We start from the raw sequence: 12,325 nt of genomic DNA, 5'->3' as shown, positions 1-12,325 counted from the left end.
TCGATGTAGACCCGAGAATCGGTAGAAAGCGAAGTCATCAGCATGCCATGGTAAAAAGAAGCCTGCTCGATGCAGAATCGAGAACCGGTAGAAGGCGAAGTCATCAGCATGCCATGGTAAAAAGAAGCCTGCTCGATGCAGAATCGAGAACCGGTAGAAGGCGAAGTCAATCAGCATGCCATGGTAAGAAGAAGCCTGCTCGATGCAGGCCTGAGAACCGGTAGAAGCCTCTCTTTCTTTCATTAATTCGAGCGCTATAAGCAATCGAGACCCCAGATCAGACGATGTTCGGGTCAGACGGCATGATGGCCACGCGTGGAAGACTGTCGATCGCGTCGCGATTGATCTCGCTGATCTTGGGATAGCTGCTCACCAATTAGCCGAGCACTTATCAGAGGTATACAAAACTCACCCAGCACATTCCTGCAGAAGGTCAAACTCAGCAAGCAGAGCACGCATAACGTGATCGACCCCTTGCTGCCCACGGATCGATAAGCCCCAGACCTAGTGAAGAACCCCGTCAGCAAAGCAAAGCAGGGCTTGGTGGCCTGAGATACTCACCCAGAGGCGGCCGACAAAGACGAACTTTGCTCCGAGAGCCAGCGCTTTGAACACATCGGCGCCCGTACGAACTCCGGAGTCATACATAACAACGATCTTGTCCCCGACAGCCTCCGCAATCTTCTCGAGGGCGTCCAGGCTCGAGATTGCTCCGTCCACCTGCCGTCCTGCATGATTACTCACCACGATCCCATCTACTCCCAGTTCTACCGCCTTTTTCGCATCCGCCACGCTCTGGATACCCTTCAGACAGAATGGCTTCCCGCCACTGATCCGCTTCCACTGCTCCATCAACCACGGCAGCTTCTCCCACGTATGGCTGTGCCCATGCCAGATATTCTCATCCATCCACTTCGCACCCGCCTTCTTCGGCTCCTTCGCAGGATCAATGTTCGCCTCCTTCAAGCGCTGCAGGAACACCTTATCATTAAGTCCGATACCGCCAGTGCCATGCTCGTGATAAAAGGCATAGTTGCCTTCGTACGCGTCATTGTGCCGCCACGCGAGCTGCCACGTGTCAGTGGTGAGCATGAGGGCAGTGAATCCGCTGTCGTAGGCGCGCTGTAGCATGTTCACCGCCTGCTCATCGTCAGGACTCTGGTAGAGCTGGAAGAAGCGTACGCCGTCGCCATTGGCTTTGCCAACATCCTCAATGCTATAGCTGCCGGCGGAGGAGAGACAGTACAACAGATTGAGGTCCTTGGCTACCTTAGCAACGCTGAGCTCGCCAGTAGGATGGTAGATGCGGTTGATACCAATAGGCGCGAAACCAATCGGGCCAGCAAGCTTGTGGCCGAAGAGAGTGGTTGCGCTGTCGCGAATGTTGGTGTCAACGAGCATGCGGGGGATGATTTGGTGGCGATAGAAGGAGGTGCGGTTCGCATAGTGCGTCCAGCTGATGCCGGCGTTGCAGCTACTGTAGTACCATCCGCCTTGGCTGAGCTTTTCTTTGGCAAGCTTCCTGATTTCCTCAGGGTCCGTATTGAAGGGCTGAACTTTACCTTCGTTCGGTGCCCAGAACATCTCCCGTTGCATCAAGCCCCATTGTGGTGTGGAGCGGGCGTGGATGTTTGGATTGTTTGGGTCACTCATTTTTGAAGGATCGTGCCTGTTCTTAGATACTGCTCGGTGTATCGATCTGTTGGTGAAGGAGGTCGTTCGACTATTGCCCATGTTCGCAAGGCCTGTTCGGGAGGACTGTCTGACTATATGAAGACATTATCCCCTGGTCTGCGGTCACTCATGCCGATTCGAGTGCTGAAGCTGCGTCACCAACATCCTGATCATTTACCCAGGAGACAATTTGATGTGTTCCAGGTATCTGATGCCTCTCCATCCGAGCGATCCCTGGAGCACCAGCAACGAGTGCCTGCGATGAACATGGTAGGACCGGAGCACTGTGCCACTTTTCCGGAAAGAATTGATGCCTGTAAAGGGTCTGTACACGGACTAGATCGCGGTCGCTGACTCCTCCGGTGTCGTGCTCGCTGCCAGTGACGATAATGTTTGGGTGGAAACGTCAGGGAGACGAACTTGAAAGGCCAAAATGTGCTCTTTCGTGCATGTTTGCTAAGCGCGGAGGCGGAGGCTACTCCAATGACGTCGCCGTGCGATCGCCAGGAGTATGCCCCCATACATAAGCTGACAAAAGGACAACGTGAAAAGAAAGCCGTTCGGTCTAGACTCCTATGCTAGAGCTCTGGCGGTGGTGAGCTCACTGCTTGGGATAAGAAGAGAAACCACATTCGTCTTGGGGCCCGATGAGTAAGAAGTGCTGAGCAAACGAATCCCTCCCGGACGGCTCTGGGCTAGGTATTCTAGGCACGCAGCGCATTGCTGCAGCTAGGTTTGCCAAAGGTGGTCGCCTAAAGATTGAAGCAGCAGCTTCTGAAATCGGCCTAAGGACTTTGCTTTTCTCAACTGCAACGATGCTTCGCAGCCCTGGCTTGAGAAGCGATCTGCAAAACAATGGTCACGTACGATTGCTGGTTCCATGAATGTCGTCTTCATGGTCGCACCTCGCGATCATCGCGTGGTGTCCGCTTCCCCAAAGCGTCTAAAGCACACTTGAGTCGCTGACGCAGCCACGATGGTTGTTCCGGACGTCAGTATCTATGGCCCCGTGCTTGGTCTCGATTCTCCGGACAGCATGCATTGCTGCTAAAGGGACTAAGTATGCGTACTGAGCTAGTCTCTCGGAACTCACCATGGCATTAAATGGAAGTCGACGGAATGATATAAGATCGCGAGTCAGACGAGCAGATCCTGGTGCAGGTCTGAGTATCCTGGATCGTCAGGACTTCGCCTTCAAGTCTAAACAGACTGCAGATCGATCTCGCGACTCACAGGATGGCTGACACCCAAGCTTTCAGTAGCCTCCCTGGCGACAATAACACTGAGCTCAGGACCACGGACTACGAGGACGAAGTGTACCAGAGAGGGCTGCAGTTCTCCCGGCCACCGTTCACGTTCAAGTCACTCGACTGGGAAGGTCTGGCCATGCAACGTATGTCAGCGGAGTCTACCGGCTATCTTGTCGGCAACGCCGGAACAGGTGAGACAGCCACCAAGAACCGCAAAGCGTTCGAGCGATGGTCGCTCGTCCCGCAACGACTGATTGAGACTGAGAAGTTGCCAAGGCTGTCCACTCAGATCTTGGGTCATCGAATGCCTGTACCATTCGCCATGGCCCCAGTTGGAGTGCAGCGCACCTTCAACCCTGAGGGCGAAATAGCCGCAGCCAGGGCGGCCTCCGATCAACACGTGCCATTCATCATGAGCTCTGCTAGCAGCGCAAGCGTCGAAGATGTGGCTGCGGCAAATGGCTCTGGGACACGCTGGTACCAGCTCTACTGGCCGAGCAATAAGGATTACGACATCACCAGATCGATCCTGAAGCGTGCGAAGGATGCAGGATTCTCCGCTCTTTTCGTGACCCTGGACACTTACGTTCTCGGATGGAGACCAAGCGACATGGACAACGGCTACAATCCATTCCTTCGTTCAGACCGTGTCGGTGTGGCTGTGGGCTTCTCCGACCCTGTCTTTCGAAAGCAATTTAGGGAAAGGTATGGGAACGAGATTGAAGACGACCAGGGTCTAGCTGCGGCCTTGTGGACCAGAACCATATTTCCACGCTACAGCCACTCATGGGAGGACCTCCAACTGCTTCGGGAAGCATGGGATGGGCCTATAGTTCTCAAAGGGATTCAATCCGTGGCAGATGCTCGAAAAGCCGTCGAGGCAGGTGTCCAGGGCATAGTTGTCAGCAATCATGGCGGTAGGCAGACGGATGGAGGTGTAAGCTCGTTGGGTATGCTTCCTCGCATTGTCGATGCTGTCGGAGGAGACCTCGAGGTTTTCTTCGACTCAGGCATCAGATGTGGTGCAGACATCGCCAAAGCTTTAGCTCTCGGGGCTAACATGTGCCTTGTTGGTCGTCCATACATCTATGGACTGGTCCTTGGTGGAGAAGCTGGTGTCAGCCATGTCTTAAAAACGCTGGCTGGAGACCTCCAATTGACTTTGCACCTCTCTGGCATACCTTCGAGTGCACCTGAGCATCTCGGCAGACATAGACTGATCAGGGAGGACGAACTATAGTAGACCATATGTATCTACTAGTAGACATGCGAAGCTGCACGATTCATGCGTCTAGATACCGAAAAACAAGTTGTCGGGAAACCTCTGTACCTCTGACACCATACCCATGTCGCTCTTACGATTACTCGTTGTAGTCAGCACATCTCGAGTCGTGCCAAACGTACGCTGCCTTTCTCTGCTGCCCCGGCGGGAGAACTCTGCCAGTATGGTGATCCAGCGATGGTAGAATATCGTTTGACTAGGCTATCGTTACACATCACGCGATTAGATGATGCTACGGGGGCGAGACCGTTGCAGCAAGGTCTAAGACACCAGCATGGACGGAATGACAGAAAGTCATGGCCTAGTAGCGTTGGCTTTCTATCGACGCTCATACCCGTTGCATGATAGGTAGCTAGTAGAAGCGCAGTCTGGCCACCCATAGCACTCGTGCTGCCCGTCGAATTCCTCTCAGCTTGCGTATCCTTGACGGCGAGCTCACCGCCGGCATTCCTTCTGCAGGCGCTACAAAGACAGGGTCCTGGACGCAGACCTCTCGTGTAAAGTGGTGTGCCAATGCTGTCCGAAGAGTCCTGAGATCATCAGCGCCATTTACTACAGACCAATTGACCGGCTAGCCATGTTGATTAGCTGACGAAACCGACCAACATGGAACCTGTAGGCTGACTACTATGGCATCTGACTAGGGTCTGAAGCGTCTGTGGCCACGTAGAAGACACAAGTACAAGTCTTGGTCCACACACGAGGACCACCGGAGTGCAAATAAGCCGGTCGCATTTCTCGCCCGGCCGCAGATCATCGCCCTGGGCGGACTAGCGGTACAGAGAGATGGCTTGGAATTCCCTCTTTGAGCTGCACTTGTGCAACCCTGAATGCTTCCAGTTCAGGAACGAGGCTGCGAGTACATGCGAGCGTCAGGGCGTGATGCAACAGCACACAAGTCATGGACATAAACCGACGGCATATATGCTCCAGCACGAATGTGTCGGAACCTTAGTTGAATCAATAAACGTTAAGATCTCAAGTCATGGCGTCAGCAGACCCGTTGTTCATCAACTATTCCCCAACCGGCAAGCTTAGTCGCAAGGATCGGTATAAGGTGGCGCAACACATCAGCAGGTACCATCGCAACAGATCGAAACCGAATCTCAGGAATAAAGCAGGGCTGTCCTTCGTCGATGAAGCTGATGGTGCTTCATGGATTTCGGGGGCTGGCCATGAGGCAGGACGCCACCAGCGTGTCGCAGCTGGCGCCAGTACATCCAGTTCAGAGGACTTCATCGCTACTGGCGACAGAGCGAACATGCAACGAGGTGGTCCGTCCAATCGTGATCTCCCACATGACGGTCATGGCGCTTGGTCCGACCCATTTGCCAGTCTGCCGATCAGAACGCGTGGTGATGTCGGTCAGACCATTCAATTCTGTAAGGCTTACCTGGCGATAACTTACCTCAACTTACGTTGCCAAACAGCAAGCGCAGCGACTATAACACGTCTTAGTCGCCAAAGTCTATGCTCCATACAGATATATGATACAAACCAATCTGCCTCCCAGCGAGCAACAATGCCATGTCCAGGAGTACTTCCGATTCGCGATGCAGCACGGTGGATTGTTTGCAGCTCTGCTCGCAGTATCTCGATGCCACACCTCTGTCCTGCAAGGCTCTGCAACCGTGGGAGATGATCTGGTCCTGTACTACTATGGTCAGGGCATTTCCAGTCTGCACAAGCTCTCGGTGGGCCGCTCCAAAGACACGGACAGTGCTATCGTCGCCACCATAATCACCCTGATGAACGTTGATGTGGGCCTAGTCTGTACTGCACCTTCGATACTCCTAGACTGACGCTTCCTAGTTGAACATTGGACGTGAGAGCTCGTTTCACGTCCACATGCGCGGACTGCTCAATGTAATCAGGGACGCTGGTGGCCTGAGAGCATTGCGCTTCGCCACGCTCAACCAGCCCTTATCACACATGTTAGTTCATACGCGGCAAAGGCAGAGAACAAACGCTGAATTTTGCAGGTTGTATGCTTATGATGCGTATCTCAGCCGTTTGTTCGAACCAGCACCGGCCCGCAAAGAGTATACAATTTTCGCGGAACAGATGCCGGCGGCTGACAAAACACACGACACTCCCCAGATACAAGCACCAGCTGACCGGAATCCGCTTCTTCCAGCGTTGGTCATCGGTCTCAGGGCTCGTGGGTTAGTCTCGGACGAGACCGTAGATCTGTTCGTTCGCGCAAAGGCACCATTGCAGCACCGAGCCACATCGGACGCAACAACATCAACCGCTCTCAGCTCTCCTGGTCAGTACCCTGGCTCCCTCAATCTTGAGGTCCTGGAACAGCTCACCGTCATGCTCAATCGGACAAGCTTTGGATCAGCAGATCATGTTCTATGCCTGGCTTTGTTCTACGAGCAGATCGACACGTCGGCTATGGGCCGCTCAAACCAGATCGTACACCGTGCAGCGGTAGAGCATGCCCGGAAGCTCTTGCGGACGACGGTGGACGCTATAAATGGGCCTGACACAGGTCTCCTGTTGATCTGCCACGTCATGGTGATCAGAATCATGACAGTAGCTGGGCCTAGCTTTGCGCGATCTCACAAAGTGCTGATCTCAAATGTAGTTGAGCGCGTTGAGAGGCTGCTAAGCCAGACCAAGCTTGGCTTGGTTGCTATACTAGAAGATTATTACCTGACTGCTGAGCCTGTGGAGAGCTTGCTGGAAGCATGGGACCTTGCAAAGCAGTATCAGACAGGTCACAGATAATCCAATTCGCAGCATACTGTACAAGCATTGGGATCTGAGTGGGCGGAGGGTCGTAGCCCTTCCCGTCGAGCAACGTGGCCAGTGAGTACTTTGGGAGGCTTTGTGGTACTGCCAAAATACGTACCAGGATGACATCCAAGTTCCATGAGGTTGCTGTCAGATTCGGCCCTCTGCACATTTTCGGCAAAGAGTGACTCGGATATACCTAGTCGAAGATGCCCGCAAGGACGGGTTTCACGCGACTTCACGCCAAGCTTGCCGGTAAGGCATGATAAGGCTGGATAAGGCTGCCATCTTGATGATCGACGTGACAACACCGTTTCATATCGAGTCCCAGACTGAAGCATGGCCTGCCATTTGCAGCCCAGCTGGACCTGATATGTGCTATGGCATGTTTCAAAAATAAGAGCTGACGTTACTACCGGTGTTCGACCACATCACCGACTCGAGCCAAAGTTATGCAGTAACCACCCTCGAGCTTGCGGGCAGTGACGACCGGCATCGCGACCGGCACCATGTCGGGAACTCCTGACAACCAGGAACAACATGTCTCCGAGAAGGCGGACGAGTCAACAGGGAATCACGGCGAAGCAGAGCTCGACGAGAAGCGGCCTGAGAAGGAGGCAAATACCACGCCGCAAGCCGACATGCTGGACGACAAGATCAAGGATCTGAGCCTCGGTGTCACGCAGAGCAGTAATGATGACCCAGGACCATCAAAAGAGCTACCGAGTACTCCGCCACCACCTGAACCTCCAGCAGTGGATGAGAAGCCTTATCGAGATCCTACCCCGAAGACACCCATCCCATCACGTATGCCCTCTACTCGAGCGCCCGAAGTGCAAGACGGGCTGGGCATAAGCGAAGGATCAAGCAATGGGACAAAGCTGGGAACGGAGAATGAGTCGGCGTCAGAGATACAGAGTATCATGGATCAATTCACAGACATGGCAGCCGCCCCGACTAGAGAAGAGATCATGTCACCAAGGCATGAGCTTACAAGTCCACCGCTGGGATCACCAGCTCACTTCCCTCCTCGCCAATCAAGTCTCGAACCGATGCGATCGAGGGACTTGGATGCGATAGCCAGCTCGCCGGTGACAGACAGACAGTCTATATCAGAACAGTTGCCGCTATCACCACCGCCGGTCCCTCCTAAGAATGATTCTGAGAGTGCCGACACGCCTGTATCCGAGATCAGGTCTTCGAGCTCCGCTCTTCCACACCAGCCACCTCCGCCAGAGCCAGAGCCGGATCTGCCTTTTGATTTCCACAGATTTCTAGAACAGCTCCGGCATAAATCGGCGGATCCTGTAGCGAAATTCCTACGCTCATTTCTGACCGAGTTTGGAAAGAAGCAATGGATGGTTCACGAGCAGGTCAAAATTATCGGCGATTTCCTTGCCTTTATTACCAATAAAATGGCTCAGTGCGAGGTGTGGCGAGAAGTCTCCGAGAACGAGTTCGACAACGCGAAGGAAGGTATGGAGAAGCTAGTGATGAACCGCTTGTACGCACAAACATTCTCGCCAGCTATCCCGCCTCCAGCACAGCTACCAAGATCACGCTCGAGAGGTCGACGGAAAGACGTCGAGAAGATTCTAGGTCCCGGGAGGAAGGGTCAGCATCAGGAAGATGTTGAGCGAGACGATATTTTGGCACAAAAGATTCGAATCTACAGTTGGGTCAGGGAAGAGCATCTCGATATCCCACCAGTGGGTCCTAATGGGGAGAGATTTCTTCGCCTCGCCCAGCAAGAACTGCTGAAGATCAAAAGCTACCGGGCGCCTCGCGACAAAGTCATTTGCGTACTCAATAGTTGCAAGGTCATATTCGGCTTGCTCAAGAACGCGAAAAGCTCCGATACATCCGCTGATTCATTCGTGCCGCTGCTGATATACGTTGTGCTACAAGCCAACCCGGAGCATCTGGTGTCCAACATCCAGTACATTTTGAGGTTTCGCAACCAGGACAAGCTCGGCGGCGAGGCAGGTTATTACTTGTCGTCACTATCTGGCGCTATCCAGTTCATCGAAAATCTCGACCGGACCTCGTTGACCGTCAGTGACGAAGACTTTGAGAAGCACGTCGAACTTGCTGTGTCAGAAATCGCAGCTAAGAATCGCGAGACCGAGTCTATGAGCCCACGTTCGACGTTTGCGGAGAAATCTGCGCTCGTTGAACCGGAGTTGACGCCACGCAATTCAATGGACGTCACATCTTCACCTCGACGAAGTATGCAACAAGATAGGAGCACTTCAGGACCAAGCACGGGGTCAGACGACAGCGACGCGGTCGCAGGTCTGCTGCGGACCATCCAGCGCCCATTGTCAAGTATCGGACGCATGTTCTCAGATCAGGACTCTGGACCGGAGCAATCAGGCCCTGGTGGCACATACGGCACGCCTCCAGCCCGCGCTAGTCCTATGCCTTACCCTGGCGACCCAGAGAGGCGTGGCTCACAGACCAACATTGCTCAGCAGCAGCAACATCGCGGACGAGAACAGGTATATGACGCACAGGAGGCGGCAGCGCGGCAGGCTAGTGCAGAAGCGGCGGAGGCCAGACGAATCCAGCGAGCAGAGCACCGCACTGTCGTAGAGACACTTTGCGGCATGTTTCCAAACCTGGATAAGGAGGTCATTGATGACGTGGTACGGCAGAAGCAGGGTCGTGTCGGGCTTGCTGTTGATGCCTGTCTGGCCTTGACCGCAGGTGGGTAGTAATTAGAGTGACGACTAATTCTAATCGTATTTGGATGGCCGCAAGAGGTGGCCTAGAGCACATGTTCTGTTCCCCGCCGTCTCTTGTGCATTGATAGCGGTCGAGCAAGCCAGTAGTAAGTCATCTGGACTTCGCCATTTAGTCCTTGAAGAGGAGAGTTGACTCGCTCTGGTTCGAATCACGTTGGTTTCGAACGTCGTCGTCGCTAGCGATCAATCTGGAACAAAGATGACGCTGTACGTCTGGTTCAAACCGACTCGGTCCGGCTCAGCAAAAGGCGTCTCGAACGCTAGATGCGTGCTGTCTCTGTTAGGGGCGCATCTACGCAAATCAAAACCAGCGGCAGACAACTTCAATGACCATCAGCGTGGGTTCTGATAAGATGAGCGAACAAGGCGCGTCCACCATGTCCGTGAAGTCCGATTTCCGAACAATCATTTCGGCTTTCTTTGAACATATTTGAAGCTTGACCGCTTTTACCGTTCATTTCTGTGCACAGGGCGATCACCCCGCGGTCCGATCGGCTGACGCGCCTCAGCATTGGCAAGCCTGATGGGTCTAGAGTATCAGTCTTGAGCGTGCGCTGTACAAGCGGAGCTAGCCGTGCGGTGCCGGGATTCCGAACTCCTTCGTCGAACCGAGCCTGAGACTCATCGGTACCGAATCCAGCCATTGGTTCGGTGGTTCGGCGAATCGGCATGTCTGGCACTTTCGGAACCCCAGGTAAACTCGCTGTGGATAGCACGATCTAGAGGATGCAGCCTCACTATCAGCTTGACTATGCGCTACGTACACAATGGGGTGGATCTGAAAAGCCACTCCTACTTTATGGCGTTGGCGATCTCAGTAGTAAACGCCAACCTGAAGTTAGGGGTGTGCTAAGTCTGGAAGAATGCTCTGAGGCTTCGGGAACACGTGGGACAACAAGGGACGGCGAGAACAGCGAGAAGTCCTGACATTGTGCTAGCAGCGATTTTGTGCGAATCCGTCTTCGTAGCGAGTCTAACGACCGCGAAAGCAGTATTTCTGAGCCGAGCACGGCACAGTGCCTAAGTGAATGCAATGGCCTGACTGCTGTGCCTCCTGGTCCGACGTATCGATGATTGTCGACTCAAGAACTTGCGTTGCGCCTGCATGACGGAGGGGCCCTACACGAGATCGGCAAGATCATTCGTGCTGATCTTATCGTTTGTGAGACCTGCTAATGCTCATATCGATCTCGGATGGCCATCGACCTCTGCACCATCCACTGCGTTTTCACAAGCAGCTTCAATGTTGAAAAAGTCCTCAAATGGGGATTGCCTGAGTGCTGAATCGAGAGTAGCAGCTCTGGGAATGTCGGCGCTGGTTTCCGGATGACTTTGTTGGCATTCTTGCTCTTCCTGCTCCTCACACTCATCCTCCTCGTCCACTTCGTGGCTCGAAATTGCAAATCCTTGGTATGATGGCCTTCGCTCCTGCTCAAGCTGCTTGCGACGAAGTAGAAGGGCCGCTCTTCTCCTTTGCAGCAACTGAAGTGCGCGTGCCTGGCTCTCTGCAGTCCTGTAAATCGGTGTTGGTTTCAGCGGTGATATTGCTGTTAGCAGACTCCTTTCGTGAGTCGTGACCGCCAATCCGAGACGGAGAAAAGTGTCGAGGCTGCATCCCGACGTGCGAGCCGGCGAATCTGCCAAGGTTTCTACGGATACAGGCGAGTGATAATCGGCCGGTGAGACAGACTCTTCGGGGGAGTCTGCTTCTGATTCTGCTTCTCGTGGAGGCGACGAAATGCTGATGCTGGCATTACTATATAGTCGTGCTCGCGCTTCCGCAATCTTAGTGGTGAAGTCATCCTCGTCCGAGTGCGAAGACGAAGCTGGCGAGTGCGCGTTTCCCGAAGTCTTTGACGAGGTCGAATGGTCGGAGTGGTATCCTGAGTCGTTGCTTTGGCGGGAATGTATGGACTCCTGTCTGTCAATCTTCCTCCGCTTTGCTGTTGGCAGGTCGTCCATGGCGAGGACAGCATGCTTCAGAGCAGCCAGCTCAGAGGCTGGAAAGACACGCTCCACGAGCGACATGATTACGAAGCGCGATGTATGTGACTGGGATATATCAGTGACTAGCTGGTAGCTTTGCGAGCTTGTATAAGGAAGGCCAAGGTTCAAGAGTTCGCAGGAAACAAACAAAATTTACAGCACATGCGAGGCATGTGGGAGGGCCTCGATGTTATCAATAAGATTCTAATCCTTGTCCGGGAATCATCATCCAGATTGCGAACATAAGCAAAGGCCGAGTTCTGGCTACTCGGGATCGCGACCGCTTCGAGTTGTGCATGGCGAACGCCCAGAAAGGTTGTCTTGCTCCGTGATCAGAATGACCCCATACCCCAGGTGTCGAGACCTGAAAAGTGGTCGAGTCGGAGTCAAAGAATAAAATAACGAAAAGCGGGCACGGCATCTTCCTTGGAGTGACCTATGAATCAAGACACTATAACGGCCGAAAGCAGTGCGACTCGCGTTCGGCACCGCAGGCACCCCGGCTCCCATCTCGGAGGAGATCGGTTGCCAGCGAATGGGGTTGAGCGACATCCCGAAGCAGAACACCTCAAGTTTTCAGCCTTCTTACCGGTACATGGGGAAGCTCCGAAATAGTGCAACAGTTCGATGTGTGGTAGATTTAC

The 12,325-nt window shown here is 53.7% G+C and overlaps 5 protein-coding genes across 5 annotated transcripts; 3 read left to right on the top strand and 2 right to left on the bottom strand.

Moving 5' to 3' along the window:
• Nucleotides 1-277: 277 nt before the first annotated feature.
• On the bottom strand, nt 278-1,653 carry AB675_6516 (putative lactate 2-monooxygenase; the record flags this gene model as incomplete). The annotated part of the gene is made up of 3 exons (XM_018146814.1): nt 278-365; nt 413-504; nt 562-1,653. 3 exons carry the CDS (start codon nt 1,651-1,653, stop codon nt 278-280), a joined length of 1,272 nt encoding a protein of 423 aa, XP_018004029.1.
• Nucleotides 1,654-2,910: 1,257 nt separating this feature from the next.
• AB675_6515 (putative lactate 2-monooxygenase) lies at nt 2,911-4,164 on the top strand (the record flags this gene model as incomplete). Its single annotated transcript, XM_018146813.1, has 1 exon — nt 2,911-4,164. The coding sequence occupies one exon, from the start codon at nt 2,911-2,913 to the stop codon at nt 4,162-4,164; it is 1,254 nt and encodes a 417-aa protein (XP_018004106.1).
• Nucleotides 4,165-5,191: 1,027 nt separating this feature from the next.
• Nucleotides 5,192-6,942, top strand: AB675_6514 (uncharacterized protein; the record flags this gene model as incomplete). The annotated part of the gene is made up of 4 exons (XM_018146812.1): nt 5,192-5,588; nt 5,665-5,966; nt 6,019-6,140; nt 6,189-6,942. 4 exons carry the CDS (start codon nt 5,192-5,194, stop codon nt 6,940-6,942), a joined length of 1,575 nt encoding a protein of 524 aa, XP_018003903.1.
• A 515-nt stretch (nt 6,943-7,457) lies between these two features.
• On the top strand, nt 7,458-9,665 carry AB675_6513 (Vacuolar protein sorting-associated protein 9a; the record flags this gene model as incomplete). The annotated part of the gene is made up of 1 exon (XM_018146811.1): nt 7,458-9,665. The coding sequence occupies one exon, from the start codon at nt 7,458-7,460 to the stop codon at nt 9,663-9,665; it is 2,208 nt and encodes a 735-aa protein (XP_018003906.1).
• A 1,209-nt stretch (nt 9,666-10,874) lies between these two features.
• On the bottom strand, nt 10,875-11,723 carry AB675_6512 (uncharacterized protein; the record flags this gene model as incomplete). The annotated part of the gene is made up of 1 exon (XM_018146810.1): nt 10,875-11,723. The coding sequence occupies one exon, from the start codon at nt 11,721-11,723 to the stop codon at nt 10,875-10,877; it is 849 nt and encodes a 282-aa protein (XP_018003980.1).
• Between the last annotated feature and the right edge of the window lie 602 nt (nt 11,724-12,325).

Source organism: Cyphellophora attinorum, assembly GCF_001299255.1.
Source record: "Cyphellophora attinorum strain CBS 131958 chromosome Unknown Contig4, whole genome shotgun sequence".
Taxonomy (NCBI): Eukaryota; Fungi; Ascomycota; class Eurotiomycetes; order Chaetothyriales; family Cyphellophoraceae; genus Cyphellophora; species Cyphellophora attinorum.
Note: the sequence above shows the minus strand (reverse complement) of the source record. Positions and strands in the feature narration are given on the sequence as shown.